The sequence below is a fragment of the Herpailurus yagouaroundi genome, unplaced genomic scaffold (assembly GCF_014898765.1).
Source record: "Herpailurus yagouaroundi ecotype Mexico unplaced genomic scaffold, PumYag 184, whole genome shotgun sequence".
Taxonomy (NCBI): Eukaryota; Metazoa; Chordata; class Mammalia; order Carnivora; family Felidae; genus Herpailurus; species Herpailurus yagouaroundi.
The window spans coordinates 22890995-22915911 of NW_024412415.1; the positions used below are offsets into that span (position 1 = coordinate 22890995).

General features: G+C 41.6%; 1 protein-coding gene across 17 annotated transcripts in view; it reads left to right on the forward strand.

The window, feature by feature from the left end:
- The window catches only part of TCF12 (transcription factor 12), a 396860-nt gene extending 382059 nt beyond the window's left edge, over positions 1-14801 (forward strand). For 13 of the 17 annotated variants that reach the window (XM_040492789.1, XM_040492790.1, XM_040492788.1 and 10 more), the window contains 3 exons: positions 1831-2063; positions 9426-9579; positions 12439-14801. In XM_040492789.1, the coding sequence (XP_040348723.1) occupies positions 1831-2063; positions 9426-9568 (376 nt within the window). In that variant the 3' untranslated portion in view covers positions 9569-9579; positions 12439-14801. The remainder of the gene's footprint in view (positions 1-1830; positions 2064-9425; positions 9580-12438) is intronic. The other 4 variants (XM_040492792.1, XM_040492794.1, XM_040492797.1 and 1 more) reach the window with 1 other exon arrangement.
- The last annotated feature ends 10116 nt before the right edge of the window (positions 14802-24917 follow it).

A 24917-nucleotide genomic window follows, 5' to 3' on the forward strand; every position in this document is an offset into this window, starting at 1 on the left:
TTGACAAATTATATGGTCTTAATAACTACTACCATATTTTTTTTTAAATTTTTTTTTTCAACGTTTATTTATTTTTGGGACAGAGAGAGACAGAGCATGAACGGGGGAGGGGCAGAGAGAGAGGGAGACACAGAATCGGAAACAGGCTCCAGGCTCTGAGCCATCAGCCCAGAGCCCGACGCGGGGCTCGAACTCACGGACCGCGAGATCGTGACCTGGCTGAAGTCGGACGCTTAACCGACTGCGCCACCCAGGTGCCCCATTAACTACTACCATATTAATAGAGAATATTACTACCACCCCAAAAAGTTTCCTTATACCCCTTGGTGATCAGTACCCTTATTCCATCCCCTGGCAGCCATTGATCTGCTTTCCATTGCTACAGTTTTGTCTTTTCTAGAGGTTCATGTAAATCATACAGTATGTAGTCTTGTGTCTGGCATCTTTTAGTTAGCATAGTCTGAAGCTTAATTTTTAGAGGCTACATAGTAGGTAGTTGTCTGGATGTACTGTGCTTTATTTAACCTGTCTCCTATTATTGGACTGCAATTAGTTGCTAAAGTAAATAATTGTGTGATCAATTTTTACATAAAATCCTATGAACATCTCTAATTATATCCTTAGGATGAATTTCTAAAGTTGGAATTGCTGATCAAGATGTAATAAACATTTTAAAGCTTTGGATATTTTGCCAGTTTGTCCTTCAAAAAAATTGTTCCAGTTTACCCATGTTTTAAAATCATTGCCACTGATGATATTTCTCTGTGAAACAAAAAGTAGTCCTTTTCTGAGATCCTTCTCTCATCCTCTACCTTTAGCTTGTCTTTCTCCTTTTCACCAGGTGCCTGATAGAAGATATTTAAGAAGATGGGTTAGGCAAGTTAGAATGCATTAGTGTACTGGGACAATGCTTCTCAAACCTTAATGTACATATGAACCAGCCAGGGATCTTGTTAAAATGTAACTTCCAATTTGTAGGCTTACAGTAGAACTTAAGAGTTTATGGGGCTTGGGGGGGGGGGTTTTATTGGGGGAAGGGGGTTAATATTTGTGTATTTTTGAGAGAGAGAACAAGCGAGCGCAAGCAGATGAGGGGAAGAGAGAGACTGAGACACGGAATCAGAAGCAGGCTCCAGGCTCTGAGCTGTCAGCACAAAGCCCAACACGGGGCTCGAACTCACAAACAGTGAGATCATGACCTGAGCCAAAGTTGTATGTTTAACCCAATGAGCCACCCAAGCACCCTTGAGAGTTTGTTTTTAACAAGCTCCCGATAATGCTGATTCTGATGATCACAGTCTGAGTAGCAAGGTGCTAGAATATTATGTAGTCATTCAAATTATGTTTATGAAGAGTGGTGCTGGTATAGAGATGACTTTATGTTATAATGCACAGTGAAAATGCATTTAAAAATTTATGTGGTAGGGGCGCCTGGGTGGTTCATTTGGTTAAGAGTCCGATTCCTGATTTCAGCTTAGGTCATGGTCTCACACTTTCATGGGTTTGAATCCTGCGTAGGGCTCTGCGCTGACAGTGCGAAGCCTGCTTGGAATTCTCTCTCTTCCTCTCTCTCTGTCCCTCCCCCACTCGCTCTCTCTCAAAATAAATAAGCTTTAAAAATATATGTGGCATAATTTCAACTATATAACTGTGCATAAAATAAAGCTGGAAAGATATACATATAATCATGTTAAGTATAACTGTTACTACTGTTTGGTAAAATTTGTAGATAAGTTTCATTTCCATCTTTATACTTTATGATTTTATATAATAAGCACATCATATTTTATAGGGAATCTAATAGACATTGTTGTTTACTTTGTTTTCTAGCAGTACTAATGAAGATGAGGATTTGAACCCAGAACAGAAGATAGAAAGGGAGAAGGAAAGGCGGATGGCTAACAATGCCAGAGAACGTTTACGTGTGCGGGATATTAATGAGGCATTCAAAGAGCTTGGTCGAATGTGTCAGCTCCATTTAAAGAGTGAAAAACCCCAAACAAAACTCCTTATTCTTCATCAGGCCGTGGCAGTCATCCTTAGTCTAGAACAGCAAGTCAGAGGTAAGTAGGTTCAGCAGAGATGCATAACTGTTTTGCCTTAGGTAGGCAGACATTTCTTTTTCCACTTTCTCTTCTGCTTGGGAAGTTGTCTATGAATTCAACTAGTACTTCTGCCACTGCATCATCTGGATCGCGTTTTCTCTGTAGTTCCTCCACCTCCATCTCACAGTAGTGGTCAATATCTGTATGCTCAATGCTTCCCACAAACCAGTAGGGTGCAATCTTACAAATGTTGCAGGGAGTAGCCAGCCTCTGCTCACTGCTCAGCATTAGTGCTTTCTGCCCCTTTGTTCTTGTTCTTACTGAATCTGGTCTTCCACACTGTTAAATTTACCTGCCTAGACCTGCTTCCTTCCCTGCTGCTTCCTGTCTTCTCCATTCTCTGTACTATATTTTTTGCCTGCTTTACCCTGGGCCATTTATTATAATGGCCCTGCTGGTTAATAGAATGCTTGATCATGGCCCCTCCTGGCTTTACTTCATATGAATGTCCTTTATACCCAAGTCAAAAAGGTCTCAAGGTTTTTTTGTTGATCCCTGATCAGGAATGCCATGAACTTCTTGGCCTAATATGCCCTGACATGTTTGAGTGTCTCTAAGAGACACATGTATGGTTTATACTGGCTCATCCACCACTGGCTCAGACAACTGCCCCAACAGTTTTATCTTTCAGGAAATTTGATGGAATCTTGAAGAAGCTTTCAAACTTCATTTTTTGAACACGCATTTATTGTTCACCTCTTCTGTCCCAGTCACCTATATGCTAGACCCTAGGTTACCGATTAATATGAGCTTCCTGCCCTTGAAAGGTTTTACCATTGAGCTTGATATTTTTCATATACCTATTTGTCTTCTTATCCAGAGTTATGAATGTTTTGTCCTAAGTCTTTTTACAAAGAATTATAGGTGTGGCGTTGGGTTCTAGACCCTACCTCTAACCTCTCTTCATTAAGAGCAACTCTATCTTTCTGATGTACTGGATATTTATGTAGGGTTTTATTTAAAGAAAGTTGGAAAAGGAAAAAGAATAGGAGTAGGACAGACACTTGACAGCTATAATTATGGATGACCCTCAGCATTGGTCGCAGAAAGAATACTATTTCTGAGGAAACCAGAGTTGGGGAACTTGAACGCACTTGCAGAAAAACTTAACCATAGTAATTAACTGATCCATCCACTTCCCTCCAGTATATTTAATAAGAATGATGAGTAGATTATTTCATGCATAACCAATCTACCATTAAAACCAGATACTTGCTCCTAATAAGGCCATTGGAATATGTGTAAAGGGTAAATGTTAATGAAACCTGATTTTCAAAAATGTATGAACTCCCTTGGGATGTTCATAAAGACAGTCTGATTGTTGCCTGCTCATCTGTAGCAGGATCAGTGGTTTCTTGAGCCTTCAATATCTCCTGTCACTTTATCAAAGTTTTTTTGTGTTTGTTTGGTTTGGTTTTAATGTGTCTGACACCTTTTGTCTCACTCTGAAGGCAGTGAAGCACCCGTGTTTAGTGATCCCAGTACATCCATCCCGCTGCTCTGCAGACCCAGGATATTTTCTACCCTGACTCTACCCAGCCATTTACTGTCAAGACCATTCCTACCACCTGGACTGTCTGGACAGCAGTGGTGCCAAAAGTTACTCCTGTATAGTACCTTTCCTTCCCACTGTTTATTAGAGCTAGAATACAGAATATTCTTAGCTTTTTGTTTAAGATCAGAGGTTCCTACTCTCAGACCTAAGTCATCAATGAGAAATACCTCTGTGTTTGGAAAAGTTATAAACTCCACCATGCCTGGGGGGATCTTATTCATTCACTTGCAAGATTTGACTTTGTAGTGGTTCCATACAAGTAGCTAGGACAGGAAAGCTGAGTCTGAAACAAGATGTAACATCTAGGCTCATCCAACTGCGTTAAAACTTTCTGGTCACTGTTAATGGGTACTGACTTTCTTCCACAGTTCTGGAAAGCTCTTTATAGGGAACCACTGACTGATTAGAGTTTGAACAGAATTTAAAATACACTAAAATATAGGGGCACTTGGGCGGCTCAGTCGGTTAGTGTCCAACTTCAGCTCAGGTCATGATCTCGCGGTTCGTGGGTTCAGGCCCCATGTCATGTTCTGTGCTGACAGCCTGGAGCCTGCAGCCTGCTTCAGATTCTGTGTCTCCCTCCCTTTCTGCCCCTCACCTGCTCATGCTCTCTCTCTCTTTCTGCCCCTTCCCTACTCTCTCTCAAAAATAAATAAACATTGGGGCGCCTGGGTGGCGCAGTCGGTTAAGCGTCCGACTTCAGCCAGGTCACGATCTCGCGGTCCGTGAGTTCGAGCCCCGCGTCGGGCTCTGGGCTGATGGCTCAGAGCCTGGAGCCTGTTTCCGATTCTGTGTCTCCCTCTCTCTCTGCCCCTCGCCCGTTCATGCTCTGTCTCTCTCTGTCCCAAAAATAAATAAACGTTGGAAAAAAAAAATTTTTAAATAAATAAATAAATAAATAAATAAATAAACAAACAAACAAACAAACAAACATTAAAATACACTGAAATATAACCTCATTAGGGGCTACTTTCCTATTCATAAAAGCCTACCACCTTCCTCCCACTCTTACACTCTGGGCTTCAGAGCCCAGAGCTTTTATTTTACAGCTTTAATGTAAAAGCCTTGGGATCCATGCAAGATCCTTCTTGAAAGGCACTCTGATGGCTGTCTGTCAAACAGGATTTAGAACCCTTCATGCAGCCCATATACCTGCGCTTTGCTATGGCAGCACCTTTAGAGTTTAGTATAGCCACTGTCCTTCTCTGGACTTTATCTCTAGCAGTTGTGAGTTATTTTGGTAACCTGTTTATTTTTGGCAGCCTCTTTATCCCTGCAAGGGTTTCACCCACTGGTCACTGGGCCCAGCAATTTCTAGAAAGGTACACATTTTGTTTACATGACTACTTTGGACATTCTCTGGAGTCTTGTGCTCACCTTCTGCCTTGGGATAGTGCTTCAAGACTGTATCTGGCTATCTACAACCTGTCTTCCCTGGACAAGTGGCTATATATATCAGGAGGGTAATCAGCAGTGTATTCTGGAGAAGAGCAGGAGGAGTGGCTTCCCTTCCAAGCCTCAGATTTTGTCAAAGCATTTTTTTTGCCTTGGTACCTCACATACCAAATTCCATCTGGTCCCTGCCATTGCCAATTTAGGCCTTTCCATTATGACCAGTATAATGTTAACATTACAATTTTGCTGATCAATAGATTTTACATATTACTTTCAAGTTTGTACTTTCAGCTTTACTAATGATTAGATTAATGGTCAGACATTTCCTCCTCAGATTCTTTCACAGGTCTACTCAGTCAGCTTATTTCCCCTTCCAGTGATAATTTGCGGACAATAGAACTATTAGGATTTTAGTTTCCTGGTGTCTTAGGAAGTTTGAAGATAAGTGAGCAAGGACAGTGGTTCCCAAATCTGACTGGTCCCAGAATCACCTGAAGCTTTTCCTTTTCCCAAACAAATTTCCAGACCCTCCCCTCAGGATATTTTAATTTAGTTGAAATGATTTGATAATAGCATATTCATAGTCTTAGCATATTCATTGGTAATACTCCTTACTAAATCTCCACTGAAATGAATAAAAATAAAATTAGTCCACAAGGATAAATGGGAGAGAAGAAAGCATAGCAAATGAGAGAGCAAAATATGTATATATGATGGAAAGTAGACAAAGTAGTGGTAATTGACTTATTTAGAAGGAAGAAATTAAGTGGAGCAGGGAGGGATATACCAACAAGAAGCAGATAATTTTGTTCCACAAAGCTCCTAGCCCCTGAAAGGCTCTATTCTTTGGAAAAGGCAGAAGTCAAGCATTACCTGAAAACAGGAAGATTAACTGCAGGTCTGTCTGCTATGGAAAAGTTGTATCCCTGTGAGTCAAAATATTAACAGAATTCTGGACAAATAATGCTGGGTTACAGGAGATAGTGTAGCAGTGTAGTTCTCTGAAGAGAAATAATTTTCAATCTAGAATTCTGTGTGTAGTCAAACCATTAATCAAAGAGTGAAGAACAGAATAAAGATATTTCAGATATGCAAAGGCTTTAAAATTTTACCTCCCATGTGCATGTTCTCAGAAAGCTTCTGGAACCTATGCTGTAGGTAACCAATAAAGACAAAGGCATGGGAGCCAGGAAACAAAAATTCAGCACAAGTGAGCATCAAAAGGAAATCTCATGACAAGATCTGCTAGGCCTAGAAAATCAAGGTGCCTATTAGTCCACATTGAAAATAGAAGATGGTTAACTGCAGAAGAAAGTTTTCCAGGGAAAGAAGATGGAATTAATAGATGATACAATGGTGTCTTTGAGGTTTTAAGATAAAAAAAATGTTGACAGGCATTTGTTAGATCTGTTGGAGCATGGGTATGAGGACAAAATTAGTATTACTAGCAAGTGAAAAGCAAGGCAACTATTAACTAGAGGAAAAGCAAAAAGTCATATGAGTAAGGAAACAATGTAAAATTCTTGACTTGTGTGTTTGTCCACATAGTTATTATAAGAAATATTTACTTAGTCATAATAATGTAAGAAGTGACTATGGAGTTAGCCAGAATTTGAGCTTTGGGTAGGTTGGCTCTCTTGTAATTAATGAAATGTGAGAGAGACCATCACTTCTCATGCCCTGCAGGTAATGTCTTTCTTCTACTCACCTGTACATCAGGCCTTCTGGCTACTTAATATATTTGCTATGGGATGCTCTCACATACCAGAAAGTATTAAAAAACACTAGCATTTGCCTTTTTTGGATCAAACTTCACATTTTCTAGAGCTTACTGTAGTATTTTCTTGGTTCTTCCAGCCCTTAGTGTTCTTTGACTAACTGGCTTACAGGATCTTGCCTAACTTGAGTTTTTGCTTCTGGTCCTTTCTAGCTATTCTGATCATGCCTGCTAGATCCTCATGTGACACAAGGTCATAGTTAGCTAACAGCAAGGTTTTATTATAAGAGCAATGTGAGCCTTCTTATGAGAAAAATGTGAACCTGTTTCAATTGGAAAACTTTCAGTTCTCGCTTTCTCCTCTTTGAATTTAACATGTTAATTTATGCCCTCTCTTTGGTCTCTTTAGTCATTAGACTGCTGCCTGCCCGGTAAAGGGATGTGACACTTAATAAAAAACAAAAATCTTGGGGTGCCTGAGTGGCTTCGTTTGTTAAGCATCTGGCTTTGGCTCAGTACATGATCTCACTGTTTGTGAGTTCGAACCCTGCATTGGACTCTGTGCTGACAGCTCAGAGCCTGGATCCTGCTTTATATTCTTTGTTTCCCTCGCTGCCCCTCCCCTGCTTGTGCTCTGTCTCTGTCTCTCAAAAATAAATAAATGTTAAAAAAATTTTTTTTAAACTATTCTTATTAGTTAGAGGTGCACAATTACTTGTTAAGAAAGCAGTTCCTGATATTTTTACATAATGATGAACATGCCTTTTTATTTTACTACTTATCCTAATAAGTGTGTACCTTTCTTTCTTCATTGATCTTCCTCATTTTATAGGCTTCATGTCTTTTCCTAAATGCAGGAGCTGAGAAAGTGAGAACTCTAAGATGAAATTTTATCATTACGTATGACTAACAGTCAGTAGAGTTAACTAGATTTACCATAATAAATACTGTTTTCATTATAAACAAGTTTTTTTAAGATTTTTTTTTTAACATTTTATATTTAGGTCTTCTCCACACCCAACATGGGGCTCAAACTGACAACCTTGAAATCAAGAGTCGCATACTCTACCGACTGAACCAGCCAGATTCCCTAAGATTTTTTTTTAAGTTTATTATTTTGAGAGAGAGAGAGAGAGAAAGTGTGTGAGTGAGAGAGAGAGAGAGAGAGCAGGGGAGGGGGCTTATAGAGAGAGGGAGAGAGAATCACAAGCAGGCTCCATGTTGTCAGCCAGAGCCCAACATGCAGCTCAAACTCAGAAACAGTGAGATCATGACCTGAGCTGAAACCAAGAGTCGGACACTTAACCGACTGAACCAACCAGGCACAACCCCCCTTCCAAAGATTACTTGTAAGTGATCTCCACACCCAGTGTGGGGCTCAAAACCATAACTCCAAGATCTAGAGTTACATGCTCCACCATTGAGCCAGCCAGGTGCCCCTTCATTGCAGACTAAGTGATCCTTTTATATTACATTAATTAGGACATTTTTAGTCAGTTTATAAAAATATATAAAACAACTTTTCACTTACACTTTATGTTATTATCAGAAACAAAAAACCAGAAGCTGTCATGAGTTGGATATCTTGTGCTTAAAAGTCACTTAAAGAAAATATAACATGATAAGTAATTCTCACATGGATTTTGATCCAGTAGGTCTCCAGTGCAATGGATTTTCTTTCCTTTTATTTTGCATAGTAAGACCCACTACTTTTAAAAATGCCCACTTCAAAAGTTCCATCTAGTTGTCTCTGCTATCTTATATACAAAGCAGTAGAGAAGGTTTTTATCACCCTTTTTTTTTTTAATTTTTTTTAACATTGATTTATTTATTTTTGAGACAGACAGAGACAGAGCATGAATGGGGGAGGGTCAGCGAGAGGGAGACACAGAATCTGAAACAGGCTCCGGGCTCTGAGCTGTCAGCACAGGGGCCCGATGCGGGGCTCGAACTCACGGACCGCGAGATCGTGACCTGAGCCGAAGTCGGCGCTCAACCAACTGAGCCGCCCAGGCGCCCTTTATCACCCTTTTAATCACACCTCTAGCTATAGAAAAAACCAATCATTTATATATATATATATATATATATATATATATATATATATGCACGAGATATGTACCAGCTACCTCTTTCCCTAGAGGAGTTGGCACATTTTTTATAGAAGATTGGCTGAGGGTATCTATTTCATCATTTTCTGAACTGATAAAAGTCTAGGTAAAGCACAGATGTCTCTCTCCAGGTACATGGAGAATGTCAGCATCTATATCAATCCCATGTACCATGTCTTAGCAGGATAGTGAGGAGACTTTGTAGACTAACATCAGCACTTGCCAAAATGTTTGAAGCAATAAAAGAACTGCCTTTGGAGGTTGATGTAGATGAAATCAAACGCTTGAAGACTAAAGCATAAGTAGAAAAGGAGAAAACACCAAATACTAAAAAGCTTAAGCCTGGAGGTTCATGTAATCCAGGCGTTTGTGGGAGCACATCGTTGTTGCCTTTGTGTGATGTTATTCAGTGTGGAAATGAAGTTACAGAGAGGTACTATCCACAGAAAGAAAATAGAAAAGCAATTTGTTCAGTTTAAGACCTAAGAGTCCCTGATTCATAACTAATGACTATAATGATAAAAATTATTTTCCCGTTTCAGAGAGGAACCTTAACCCCAAAGCAGCCTGCCTTAAGAGAAGGGAAGAAGAAAAAGTTTCTGCCGTATCGGCAGAGCCGCCAACCACACTGCCAGGAACCCATCCTGGGCTTAGTGAAACTACCAACCCTATGGGTCATATGTAAACATCAGCCAGGTAAGTATGAGTATGAAAAGAAACAACAAGAATTTACCTGATTCATCTTAAACTGAGTTAGAACCTTTGAACAGAATTCTCTGGTGGCAATGGTAATGCTAAAGGTCACATGTAATTTGAAATCCCAACAGTTTCTTTTCTGTGGTATCACCATACTTAGAAAGCCAGTGTCCTTTAATATCAAATTACTGTTCAGTGTGATAGTATCCTGTGATTTATGAAGAATTTTGGGTTCTCCTGCTCTGGATCATCATGTGTACACTCTCACATGAGTATTATTCTGATCCAAGAAGAAAATAGTGCAGTGACTCATCTGTCAAATACTTTTGCTGCCGCTCATACTCCTCATTTCTCTACTCAAAAATACTTGACTGTGATCATCAACCAGTTTTTTGTTAATCCACCTACCTCTTCTTATCATGAAATCTTTATACACAAAAGAGGCACTGTTTGCTTCCATTTGGAATGACAGTGCAAGTTTGTAATATGCATCTTTCTTCCCTTGTAAGGCTATTAATTAAACCTTTTGGAATCTAGTGAACATAAAGGTATTACATATGATAGAACCACAGTGCCCTTCTCTGTGGAATTTTACATGTTGAAAAGCTGTTCTTTTATCTTTCTATTCATGGAGTAAACACAATTCGCTTCTGTATGATTTTTTTGTTTAACAAAATGACAAAGGTAATAGAAGTTTTTGCCCAAGTAGTTAATGTGAATCATCTTTTTTCTTAACTATATACAGGTACATGATCTATAATAATCTAAGTTGTAGTTATTATTTAGGTGGCAGAAACTAATATAGATTATAATTAAATATTTGGGACACTAGCACTTTAACTGGCAGCATGGATTAGGAATACATCTCTGGGAACCTCATATAATCTGCTTGCAGCAGGGTGTAGTTCTTTTCCCAGTTTCATCAACATATTAAAAGCAGTAAGGTAAAGCTGAGTGGATGGGAGGGAGGTGTGGAGCACAAAAAAATATGAAGTGCACTTTCATTTGGTCAGCTTTGCGCCTATCTCATTTTGAGCTGAAAGTGTAGAATTTGATAGCATATTTTGTAAACTACAAACATTACTCAATTCACCTTTTCCTGAAGAATTTGGTTCCTACCACCTCTACATGTATCCTTCCTGAGATCAAACTAGACCAATACTAAAGATTTCATTCGGGGACAAAAGGAAAAAAAGTTAATGTAATTATTTGTCATTTATAATTATAACACTAGCACACTGGAGAAAACCAAAACCACCTCCCCCACAAAAAATACCCAGCAACCTAATTATGCATATCAAAGAGAGACTTCAAGCAAGAGCTAGTTAGCTTACAGATCCTTAACACAAGCTATGTTTAATATTTTGTGGAAAATGTAGAATATCATGAGAAAATAGACTTGAAAGTTTTAAAATAAAAACACGCCACTGTTCCTCAATGCAAAAGTGACTTTCTAAATTGTCAGTTCATTTTAAAGAAAAGTGATGAAAGATAATTTGTGATGCTCAGGTCCCAGGTAGCCACCAGGCTGTGAAAAGAGCTGTCAGATTTATCACAAAGCCTGTGTCTCTCTCTAGTTGTACCTGTTTCCTCTTGCTCTACTTTCTGGTCCCTCTCCAGCTCTTTCTCCTTCAGGTCTGTCTCCCTACCTTACATCTCTTCCCCTGTTTACTTCCTTTTCTTTTATGGCTTTTCTATATCTCCTACTGCTTTCATGTCTCTACCCTTATCTCTAGAATGAGGAAATTCCCACACTTAGGGTAAAATTAAACCTGAGCATTCTTACCTGTCAAAAAGAGATCAAGAATCCTTTTAAAAAAAAAAAGTTTCAGGATTATAAGAAATGCAGTAAATGAATTTTGTTCCATAACATTTTATAAGTTAGTGTTTATTATCTTAACATATGTTTTAAAAGTTGCTAATTTCATAAAGGTGGTTATCTGGTTTCACCTGATAACATTCAGTTCTTTATAGAACTGAATAACAGATTAAAACCAGCAAAAGACTGGCCAGCAGGAAAATGACTGCTAAAACAAAAATGGCTGATAAATGGCCTTGGGGTGACTGGCCCTAAAAGCACAGATTTTGCCACCATGTAATATAAAGCCAAGTAGCTTTGAATATCTCAGTTATCCATTTCTAAGAGCATAACTCTATTAGGAAACAGTACTGTTGTTAGTTTAATAAAGATGTGAAAGGTGTGATTCTTGGTAAGATTATTGTCATCAAAAATGACTAACATGGAAAATTTCAGTGTTAACAACTATGTATATTGAGACTATAAGTGTGTAAAAAATTTGTACTAATACTAGTAAAGTTTAATAATTCATTCACTCATTGAACATTTATTGAGGATCTTCTAATGAACTGGGAATAGGGACCAATGTGAAAACAAATACCAAATGGTCCTAACTTCAGAAACTTGCTGCTTAGAGAAGATGTATAAACTATGAACACAGTATGGTGGACTGGATGTATCAGTAAAGGGATGCTTTCACATTGTCTCTCCACTGAGAAATGAACGAGTAGAACCTCAGAGCTCAGGTATTGCCAACTTGAGTGTTGCATACCATTCAAAATAAAAGTTTGCATAATTGCCCCAGCTGTCGTATAATCCTGTATCTTGTGATTGCTGTAATCACGTGATCTCCTTTAAAAATCTTACCACACCATTTCAATTACACCTTAAAAGCAATTCTGAAACTCTTTTATAAGTCATTGAGCAGACTGCTAATTTAGAATAAACCTGGTATAAATGAGAAATATCAATATCGATTTGTTTTTTTCTGGGGAGGTATTTATTTTTAACAGTGATATCCTAATTGGTTCTGTTCTTTCTCTTGGCTCTCCCTGCCACAGTTCCAGAGTTATCAGTAGGCTAGATAGAAGGTGACCTCTCCTCATAAGGACTTGGACAACTCAGATTATCTGAAGACACAAACCTGTTAGGAGGGAGAAGAAAAAACAAAACACTTGAAGCAAGAAACTCAAATGTAATCCTACGATCAAAGCAACTGGTCAACACTTCCATCAGAAGTGAAGATAGGAAGCTCATCAGATAGAACGTCAGCCCATGAAATGTTTGCAGCATGTCATTTTGTTGCAAGCAGTGTGTCGCTTCTGCACAATCAGAGACTGTCTCGTTCTCTCCACTCACCGTGGAAGTTGCCTTGTGCCTAAACTGAATTGACAAATGCATTGTAACTACAAATTTTATTTATTGTTATGGAACTGTAAGGTCTACATATAAAGGGAAAAGTTAATGTGGAAAGCTGATCTATACTCAGCTGATGCCAGCATTCGTTAAAGCTGTTCACGTGCAGAACAAAGCAGTGACAACCATTGGCCCTTAGCATTCCCGGCATACCTATTAGTGTCTTAAAAAGGAAGGGAAAAGTCTTTTGTTTGCCCTCTCCTATCCTTTTGCCATATGAATAGTGTTTTCCATGAAATAGGAAAATATTACTTGGTATAGCATTTCTCTCACTCTCATTTTTTCATTCATTTTTATTTTCTCTTTGTGGGTGTTATATTTGGTCTCTGAATCTGAATAGTTAATGGTCACAATCCAGAATCCTCATGTAGCCCTATGTGCTTTGCATATTTACCTTACAAAAATCAACAGAGACCATCTGTGACCATACCCTAGCTAAGATTTTAAAGGGGGAAATTTTGTCCCCTAGATTTTCCCCAAAATAAACATTGCTTTATTTCTAATAATAACCAAGACTTTTCAAGCTTCTAGGTTTCATAGTAAAGCTTGTAATAGCAAGAGTGTAAATTACAAGGGAAGAATCTACTTAGAAATTGCTTTGTTTTCCAAGCAGTAAGTACTACATATAGTACTTGTAAAGTGTTAGCTGTAAGTAAGCACAAAATGGATTTAAAATACAAAGAAGATTTTCAGGCTGTGATTATGGTGACTGTAACAAAACCCAGTAGTCACCGAGGCAGGTAGTGTGATAAATGAACACAGCACTCTGAGGCTAATTACCTAATGGAATACAAGAGCAATGGTCACCCGTGTTACCTTATCCTCGCCTTTATTTCTCTGTCACTTGGATGGCTGGTCAATGGGGAGGAATTCAGTGGGTGATTTAATCAACCGCAAACCATCTGCCCCTGTCCCAAGAAGATGAGCCAGATTAGCAGTAAACCATTGCTTGTCGGTCCATCTTAGCACAGTACATTAAGGCACCCCTCTGTTTCTAATCCTTCAGAGTTGTTTTTTAAGATATCATAATCACTTTGAACTTCCATGAAATCTGTCTTCCACCACAACAGCCCTGGGAGAGAAAAACATGCTAAACAAGGTTGTCTTGGCTTAATAATTCCTTATGGCCAATATCAACCAAAGGCAGTCAGCACACAGAAGAAAGGACCCAAATCACTATGTAACTCAAAGATTTCTGTTAATTTGAAAGAACAAAAACAATTAAGACAGGACTTCAGATCCTCCAATCAGGATGATTCCTAACAAATCGGTCTTTTGTGAACTTAGTGGACTTTTTGGTTACTTTAATTTGCATATATTCTCCAATTACATCAGACTCTATCTGTGGCCTTGTTCTTCATTTCAGTGTTAATCAGCTAAACAGAAGTCGTTGCTTATGATGTGTGAGTGAACATACGCCACTGCCTGGCCTTTTTTTCTTCAGAGCTTGTTGTCTTTTTCGCTATATTAGACTTTGCAGTATGCCCAGAAGCTTTCCTTCATAAAATAGAAAGAAAAAAACATTTGGCTTATTTTTCACTGTAGCTAGTCTTTTATACAATAATCTTGTAAGAAAATTTCTTGAATTCTAAATATTACTCTTTCTAGATTTTTGAAATCGAAAAGTTTTCAGTAAAAAGTTTCTTACTTTATTTTATTATATTAGGTAGTAAAAATGTAGGGTTATTTACCATAACCTGTTCATTAATATCAGAAATTTACAATAGCATTTTAAGACCATAGTAGGATTCTAGCATACCGTGTAGTACCTATGGAGTATTGTAAGAGCTAATTGTCCGAGATGAATTGCTTCTCATCTTGTTCTCCAGTTTCCATTGTTGGTTTATTGCAGATTTGTATCCTGTGTCAAATTCAAGGTATTATTGATAAACCTTTTCAACCAGCAGCAAGAAGTTCAAAATTTTTTCTGTCACTGTAACAGAAAACACAATATGTATATAACATTTATGTAGCAATAAATGTGCCATCTTTTTTTTAACATAGTAAACTAGTGAGTTTTTTACATTCCTCTCTCAAAGAATAATGCATTTTGTTCTTTTCTCCATCTCATTCCTTCCACACTGCTTTGCTTTTTTCTCCCCAGCTTTGTTGACACATAATTGACATAGCATTGTGTAAGTTTAAGGTGGACAATATAATGAATTGAGACCTGCATATATTGCAAAATGATTACCATAGTAAAGTTTTAACGTATCCATCACCTCACATAATTGCTTTTTCTGTGTGTGTGGTGACAATTTTTCAGGCTGACCGTGCTTTTCATAATCTGCATTATTTACAACATTATCTGGGAGGCCCGTCAGGATAGAATCAGGCTTGTGGAGCCAAGTTGGTAATCTACTTTGTAGTCGCCCTGGCTTGTGTTTTTCTCCCCTTGCCCTCTCTACTGATTGTGGCCTTTTTAGCCTTTTCCTGGAGGTTGACCAAACTTTGATTAGTAGTTAAAATCTCTTCTGCAGATTGAGAAAAAAGCAAAGATGGAAAAACATGCAAATGAGGCTTTTCAAATTAACAATTTTTGAAGTACTTTCACATTTTATATCCCTTTTCTCACAAATGCCTATGTCATAATTAGAAAATGTTATTATTTACTGTCTACAGATAAAAAGCTCTGCTTTCATCTAGGTTTTCCCACACACCCGCACCCACCCGTCACCACCACAGATATATGTAGAGACTATCCGTGAGGACTTAGTGCCAAGCAAGAACCTGAGATGAACCATGGACAAACATTTTTGGACAAACTTTCCGTATGGCCTGTGTGTAAGATACCTATGATTGTGATCACACTCTCTTGGGATCCTGGCACATTGCTTCTCTCGGTTAATTGTGAAGACCACCGTTCACCTTGGGAGGCCCAACAGATCATTTTACTAATCGTGGGATATGTGAAAGCAATTAAACGTTGTACTTTGGTTTCTCTTTATACAAAATGATAAACTAAAAAGTTGTGTCTAAGAAGAAAATATAGAATGTTAGAGCTGAAATGACATCTAAAGACCATCTCATCAATTGCCTCATTAATAGATTTGTAAAAACTGAGGCCCAGAGGGTTGTATGTCTCCAAGAGCACGTAATTAGTAAGAGATCCAGACATTTAAAACTTCTACAAAATCTCCTTGCCTTTATTTTCTCTTCTTTATAGATTTTTAGGCCAATTTTATGCAGTGGCTTTGTTTTTGTTTTCCTCTACTGTATTTTTCTCTGTTGCTTTTCTCTCCTCTGGTTCATATGTTTTTTTCTTTGTGGAAACTCAAAATTTTACATCGTGTGTACATGTGTATGTAGGTGTTTGTGTGCATAAAGATGAAAGAGTATTAGCTTTTGGCATCAAACAGTCCTCAGTTCAAACCCAAGCTCATCTAATTAGCTCCATTTCCTTATCTGAAAAGTGGCGACACATATTCGAATTGTGTAAGTATTGAATGAAACAATGTATGGGAAGCTCTTACCATGGTTCCTGTCACATAATAAGTACTCAATAAATGATAAATATTTTTTAAATAAATAGTAGCTCTCCTTAAAACCAGCTCCCAGGATGATTCCTGTTTAGCCATCCTGTGAGAGGTAAATGGTGGTCAAGTCAACCCCAAGAGATGTTGACCCATCTTTGCAGCAGCCTACTTTCTTTCGGGGGCAATCCAAAAAAACATTTATTTTCAACACCCTCCTAATGGCCACATTTTTTAAGCCATCACATTTCAAAAGAGTGAGCCAGTAGGCTGCCCTGTCACACTGTGTGGGTTGGTAGCTGTGTCAGTTTGGATCCTCCAGGAACAGATGCCAACATGAAGTTAGAAGGATTTATTGGTGCTAGCACCAGTGGGAAACAACAGGGAAAGGAATGCAGAGTAGTCAGGGATGCAGCTCTGATATCTATAAAAGAAGGTGGAGGGTGGGGAGTGTGGAGAAGGAAGAAGTATTAGGAAGAGCATCAGGCTGCCTTGTAGCCCTGAAAAAGTCCTGAGCAGTCTAATGGGGTCCAGGAAGGTTGCTCGTTGAGGAGTGTTGGGTTGGGCAGAAATGATAAGGTAGTTCTGTCCCTGTTGTGGCCAGTCATTTCGTGGGAGTTACCTGGGGAGGCAGACCTCAGGAACACTGCAGCCACCAAGGTGCTGCACCTGGAAGCTGACAGCGAATTCCCCCAATAGGTTAGCCCTGTAAGGGAGCTAGAGCTGTCCTGCCACAGCTTGCACAGCATCTCATTGCTATCTCCTAAAAACTGGCAAAACCCAGAGGCGCCTGGGTGGCACAGTCGGTTAAACGTCTGACTCTTGGTTTCAGCTCAGGTCATGATCTCACGGTCCATGAGATCGCGCCCCACGTGAGGCTCTGCGCTGGCAGCATGGAGCCTGCTTGGGATTCTTTCTCTCTCTGCCCCTACCCACTCACACTCACTTGCTCACTCTCAAAAGACAAACTGGCAAAATGCAGAGGATTGCAGAGCAGTCACTGGAACCATAGGCGATCTCAACAGGATAATCAGTATTTGAAAAATTGCCACTCCTAACTCCTGGAAGTCTGTGGTGTTATTGAGATCGATGAATCCCATTCCTCCTCCATTTTTGTGGTCTGTGATGCAGACCAGTTGTCTGGATCCAAACTTTCTAAGGTTGCTTGTGTCTAGCATCCTGGTGTTCACAGGACATTGAGATAGTCCCTGCCTGCTGGATCAGTGGGTAGTCCAGAGTCACCTGGGTTTGAAGGGCCACAATGTCCTCATCTTTTTGGAATGGTCCCCTATGAGTTCCCCTGCCCAGGAGCTCTTACCCCTGCCCATGGGGCATGTTCATGGGACTAGAAATAACCTTCCTGTCTTCTTTTTCTTTCCTTCTTGAATCATGTATTCCAGAAGGCAACCTGAAAGGGTTTTTCTGTTCCCTTTGGCCCAGACCTCCAGTCTTTTCCCAAAACTGATATGGGATGCTGCTGCAATGCTACCAAGTTTCCCTTTCCCACTCTTGAGGGTCGATGCTCCACTAGACAGGGTCCTGGCTAAAGTATTCGGCCTCTCTGATCCATTTTAACCTTGGGCACTGTAAACACAATGCCCCAGGCCTCCAAGCCCTGAAAACATGTACAACCTGAAAAAATATTACAGAGCTAAAAGATTTAAAAAATTGCAAAAATGAAAATAGTTTTAAAAATAATTATTAAAATTATCTCAAAGTTGCATAGCAAAATAAAATTACTCTTTAATGTGGAATTTGAGCTCTTTTTAATATATTTCATTTTTTTGTTTTGGTTTTTGTGAAGATTTTACTTTTAAGTAATCTCTATACCCAACGCGGGGTTTGAACCCACAACCCCAAGATCAAGAGTCTCATGCTCCACCAACTGAGCCAGCCAGATGCCAGGTGTACATATATATATATCAATGTATTTGTTATAATGGAGACTAGGTCTTCCAAAGGTCGTAAAACCATTCTGGGTTTCTTCAATTCCACAATCTTTTTACTTACCACTTTTTTCTTCTCTGTTTCTTGATTGTTTCCTTGGGAAGAAACAGAACACTGTCTTACCCTCTGGAGCAAGGTCCCTCTCTGTATGTCTGGAGATCTAACCTAGCGCCTAAGGACATGGGGACCCCCAGGGACAGCACAGATTTTTTTAGAAGCTCTAAACAGACCCCTTTTCCCCTGATCTCAGGCAGGGTCCCTTGCAGCCCTATGAGGTATTTTGCTTTCTCCATTTCTCTGGACTTTAGCAGCCTTTCTTTTTTTTTTTTTTTTTTTTTTTTTTTTTCTGCAAGGCAGTCTTTTCTAGACAGTTGGTCCTTCATGGGCCAAGGTGGCAACTCCATGCTGGGAGCAGGCTGTGGCAGGGCCTCTGTTCAGGAAGCTGGAGGGACCACCTTGACCTGAAATATGACCCAGCTATTCACCACGATGGTTTTTTTCCATCCTCTGAGTGCTCCCAGTGACCACCCTTGCAGCTCAGAGAAACTGGATAAAGTTTCAAACCAGCACAGTAATGAAGCTAGAACCCCTGTCTTGTAGGGCCTCGAGCATTCATTCAAAAGCCCTGCCTCGTGGGGGCCACCTCACACTCAAAAGGTGCAGGCTAGAAGATCCTCTTCGCTGACACCTCCATTCTGTCAGGCTGGGCCACCACACCTACTCATTCCAGGCCTCCCCTGGGCAATTCCACCTCATCCTCATTAAACCCTGTGCTGAAAGGGGCAGGGCTGTTTTTCAGACTCTCGGCAATGAGTTATTGATCAACGCTGATAGTGCAAGGAGCTTGTTCTCACCCTGGGCTGGCAGAGATTAATTAGCTTGATTCCCAAACATAATTCCTAATTAGGCACAGGAAGAAAAGAAAGAAAACACAAAGGAACTACTCTTTCCCCAGAACCGCTGACCTTCTATCTGTCCAAGGGTGGAGGGGGAGAAGCAGGAAACAGAGCAAGAAGCAGGTAAACATGTCCTAGCACCTGAGAGCTTCCTGCCTCCCCCAGGTCCAAACCTGGGGCTGCCAGCCCATGAACGCAAACAGTGCTGAGGAAGGATAGCCTTCCTGCAAAGGTCTCCTATGAAAATGTGTGTTTAATTGCTTTGCTTTGCTCCCCGCCTAATGATGCATAGGAAGACACAATTAAGCAGGAGGCTTTGAACTACCTGCTCTAGGCTTGCTTATCCAGGGGGACCGAGGATGCCAGCAGAGGAAAATTCGGCTGCATTGCACTGGAGGAGAAAGGTTGGGTGTGTGGACTGGATAATCACCCTGAGACCTGAGTAGAAATAGGGGAAGAACCATTTCCTGCAGCTGGGAAACAGGAGACCTCTTGCTCTATTACTGGCATTTTCTAGAACTTTCCAGCCAGGACTGACAGCCCAAAAGCCTCTTCCCTGGTAGTGGGGAAAGTGATGTGAGGTACGAGGGATCTACAACTTAGCAGCCATGAGATCTGACTAAACAATCATTCAGAGCTTTAGTTTCCTCTTCTGTAAAATAGGGATAAATAATAATCATACTAACTCACATGATTGTGGGAATTAACTGAGGAATTTCAGAGGCGCATGGCACATAATAGACACTTCCAAATACCCCTAAATGAAAGCAACCCAAGGGAGCAGCAAATAAAAAATGAGAACTTGCACATGTATTATTTCTTCACTGGCACACATTTAATAGGCTTGACAGTGTGTCAGATTGCTGAAATCTAAGCCATACGAGCAACGTGCCATTGCTGAGATCACAGTGGGAAGACAAATGGGTGGTGGTGGTGGGGCCGGGCAGCAGGTGGGGGGGGGGGGTCGGTGGTTGCAGACAGTGTGACCAGGGAAAGATAGTAGAGTCAGTACAGAAAGACAAGGACTCTGGCCAGTGTTGACTGCCAGGGAGGGGATACAAAGAAGCTGTGCCACACTTGAGTTTGACCAGGAAAGAACAAGAGAGTTCAATGGCAAGCTAGTGATGAGCTCAAGAGGGTAACAAATGGGAGTCCCTGCCATCAGTGGTAGGCATTGCAGGAATGGAGAGGATCCCCTGTCCCTCCCTACCAACCACCCACATCCATACCAAAATGTGGGCTCTATCAACCCCTTCACATCTCTCTACTCAACCTTTGTTTGGATCCTGATCCAAACCAACTAACTACAGAAAGCTATCAGACACTTGGGGAAATTTGAACACAGGCTGGACACTTGATGCTATTAAAATAATGGTTTATGTTTTTAGATGTGATACTGTGGTGCTTTTTCTAACAGTCCTTGTCTTTTAGAGATACATAGTGAAGTGTTTATCGAGGGAATGATACAATGTCTGGAATTAGCTAGTGTAATCCCGTGGTGGGGAGCAGGGGTAGCATGGAGTAAGGAGGTTTAGATGAAACAAGGTTGGCTTGAGTTGACAGCTGTTATGTGGGGTTGCGTTATGCTCTCTGCTTTTGTGATGTTTGAAATTTTTCATAATAAAAAGTGGAGAGAAAGGAGAAAGACTGGAAGGCAGGAAGGAAGGGAGGGAGGGAGTGAAGGAAAGAAGGAAAAAGATTTTGCTCAAGTGTCCCTTCTGAGAGATCTTCCCTGATCCCCACATTGGCAGGTAGAGAGCAGGCTGTTTTCTGCTCAGCTGGAGCAGTGAGGCTCATGAGACAGGAGAGACACCCTAGGAACATCCCTAGCTCAGGGACCAGCCACAGCATGGAGAGAGACAGCAGGACGGGCTGATGATGGAGGAACGTGGCTCTGGAGGTACACATGACATTGGGTGGTGAAGGATCATAGAACCAGGAGGGAGGTATTAGAAGGGAGAATATTAAAAGCTGTCAAGGAGGAAGCAATGTGAGCCAACTTCCCTACCTAAGGAAGGGGGGCAGGGTGGAGGAGAGAGTGCTCCAGGATTAGAGTGATTTTTTTTCTGAAGAGAAGGGGTCCTATTTTACTTCCAGGTACAAGCCAGGAAGCATCTGGAAAGACCCAGGCCACTCAAGGAAGCATCTGTTCCTCCACCAGCCAGCATATGGCCCTGGCCTAGGTGCTGGCCTGGTCCCACCAAGGGCAAAGCCTCTCCCACAAGCCTTCTTCAGGAATGATAGGCCAGCCCTGAGTCCTTGGGTGATGAGAGCGTTCCCATTTCCCTGGGGCTTCTCCAGAGGTTTCCAGCAGGCTGAGAACCCTCCTGCACTGACCCTCTCCCAGCACATCCTCATGGGGGAAAGAATGTGTGTGGGGCGGGAGTAGGGGGGTGACATGTCCAGATTTGCCTAGAGAGGCTGGTAATGGAGAGTAAAGCATCTGCCAACCAGTTTGGGGAAAAGTGGATTTTGCAACAACCTGGATGATGTTAAGTGCTTGAGGGGCCTGAGAAGACCAAATGTTTAATATTTGGGAAAGAGACTGTCTAAACAAAGTAATTAGGAAGCTCCTTTGTAGTGATATGAAAGAGATGAATTGTGTTTATCCGACATCAAAGGACAGGAGCTACAATAGGGAATGAGGCTCATGGCAGCGTGGGCAGGGCAGGAGTAGAGACCTAGTGGTCCCTGGCGTGGGGGGAGGAGAGTTCCCAATAGTGTGTGTTTTGAGGATCTCTTTGAAGAGATAAAGATAAAACTGTCTCCCACTCATTTAATGCTCTTCCTAAAACCTACCTCCCAGATTTAACGCTTTTCCTAAAACCTCGCTCCCAAAGCCACCTTTTCAACGGCACCGTTTACCGGAAACCGGGAGAAACACAAGAGCCTGCCCTCCACTGTGTGCCATTGCGAAGGGAGTGCTCACAACTGCTCCCCTCTTAAGGATAAACTGAGAGGACAGCAGCCCAGCCCGTGGTGCAGTCAGGCAAGCTGGGCTTTGCAGTTCAAAAGAAGTGGCTGAGAATCTTGTGTCTGCGTCCACTGCCTGGATGACCCTGGGCAAATCCCTCAGCCTCTCTAAGCATAAACTGCCTTGCTCGTCAATGGAAGCAGCAGTCCCTAAATCACAAGGATGTGGTGTAGGAGGAGAGGGCAGCTGGAGAAAAGGAAGCAGAGTGCTGATAGCAGGATATGCTGTGTAGGCCCCATCCTCTAGGGTTAAGGCTGGCCCAGGGCTGGCCTGCAGGAACACAGGATGACACCTGAGCTTCAGTGATTCAGTGATTCTACCAGATTCAGCAAATTCAGTGATTCTACCTTCAATCTCACATTTTTGAAGTGTTTATGGGTGAAATGAAAGGATATCTGGGATTTATTTTTAAAATATTCCAGCAGGGGCGCCTGTATGGCTCAGTCAGTTAAGCGTCTGGCTCTTGATCTCGGTCGGTTCGAGCCCCGCACTGACAGTGTGGAATCTGGCCAGGGTTCTCTCTCTCCCTCTCCCTCTCTGCCCCTACCCTGTGTGTGTGTTATGTGTGTGTGCGCGCATACGCTTTCTCAAAATAAATAAATGTTTTAAAACTTTAAAAATAAAATAAAATATTCTAGCAAAAAAGCACAGAGTAGGTAAGACAAGAATGCCAGAATATTGATCATTGTTGAAACCAGATGAATAGACGTGAAGATTTATTTTATTTTCCACTACTTTTATGTGTGGTTGACATTGTTCATAATAAACAGTTAAAGTCGCAAAAACAAATTTCTGTCCCCTGTAGCTCTAGTTCCCTCCTGGGGGAGCTGATGGGGTTCCCTGCCCTTCCCTCCCTCCTTCAAACATTCAGCATCTCTGAAGTTGGTGCTTTGAGAAATGAAGACATTCACAGCACAGACCAGCAGGAGAGGCAAAGAGATGAATGAGAAATTACAAGGCGGCAAGGCGTGCACCCCTGCATATTGGGGATGCAAGGTTCTGGGACCTGAAGAGGGAGCAGCTAACTCAGGAGAGAAGGTGTCAGGCAAGACCAGTCACAGTCACAGTCACACTGAGCGTCAGGCCAGAAACAGTGGCCTGGGGGACTGCGGGCCTCCCGCGGTTGGGGGAGTCTAGATCAGAAGCCCATCCACTGCACCACACAGATTCTTTTATTCTTTTACTTGCTGAATGGAGCTGAATTCTCTCTCTCTCTTTTTTTTTTTTTTAAGTTAATTTATTTTGAGAGAGAGAGAGAGAAAGTGCAAGTAGGGGAGGAGCAGAGCGGGAAAGAGCAAGAATCCCAAGCAGGCTCCATACTGTCAGCACAGAGCCTGACACAGGGCTCGAACCCACAAACCGTGAGATTATGACCTAAGCCCAAGTTAGAGGCTTAACCAACCGAGTCACCCAGGCATCAATGGAGCTGAATTCTAATCCAACCCATCTGGATTCTCCTGAGACAGGAGTTAGACGTCTGTTGAACGAGCAGGACCTCGTAAGGTTTGCTCCAGCCACTGACTTCAGTCTTCGTAGTAGAAATAAATCAGGTTTCCTAGACAAGCCTCAGTCCCGTGTCCATTCCCTCATTCATTCAATTAGTTACAGATCATTTTTAATGTCTCCCAATTCAATGAGTCATGAATTGAGGCAGGGCTCTGTGGGCAGTTCTTCTGCTGCACGTGGCATTAGCTGGGGTCATCCTACCTTCCAGGGGCTCACCGCCTCGTTGGGGAGGCAGGTAGGTCAACACAAAGTTACTACACTCCATGAGTACTACACTTCAGATCTTCAGTCTTCATGGTAGGAGTCCCTCCTAGAAGATGAAAGGTTCTTTGCTAAATAATATTACTGTTGTAGCCAGCCAAGCACACACAGTCTAAAAAACATACAATTTACTCTTACCTCCCGGTTCAAGTCATATCTTCTAACACAGGTTGCACAGGGCAGGGCGAGGTCTGTGTCGAGGCAAACTCTGTGCCCGATTCCACTCACCCTCCACCCCCACCCCCAGCTCTCTAATGCCTGGGGTGCTGTGAACTCAGCCTGCAGGCCTGGTCAGTGCCTCCTCTACTAGGGTGTCCCCTTCTCCATGGTTATCTTTTCTCTAACTTCTCTTCCTCCCCTGGGTCCTACTTCTTCTTGCCAGACCAGGGCTTTGCCCATCATGCAGCGTCATTCCGGATGGACAGAGGCGAAGGGGCCACCAGATCCTGCAGATGGAACATGTGTAAGAGAACCAGACCCGGCCACAACCCAGTCAAGCCACCTGTGAGCACATCTCCTGCATGTTGTTCTGCTCAAAGACTTGACATTGTGTAACTAGGTACCCCTTTTTCCTAGCTCTGGGGTGTACACAGACCTGGAAAAAGGGTGCATATTTGTATACAGGGGGAGGAGACATCCGGAAGTTGGGGCTAGGGTGTGAGCCCTCCCCTCTGCTGGTTGTAAAAAGTGGGAGGCAGCAGGATAGTTCCCGCTGAATGAGCGAGAGCTCCTGGGCCAACCTCCCCTGCTAACTGCTCAGTGAGGCCCAGGGGATGGCCAAGTCTTTTTAGGAAATAGGTGACTCAGACAGCAAGAGACCCCAAACAATTTAAAAGTGAAATTGCATTTCGTTTTTTTTTTTTTTTTTTAATGTTTATGTTTGAGAGAGACAGAGCACGAGCAGGGGAGGGGCAGAGAAAGAGAAGGAGACACAGAATCCAAAGCAGGCTTCAGGCTCTGAGCTGTCAGCACAGAGCCCGATGTGGGGCTCGAACTCACGAATGGTGAGATCATGACCTGAGCTGAAGTCAGACGCTTTACTGACTGAGCCCCAGGCACCCCTGAAA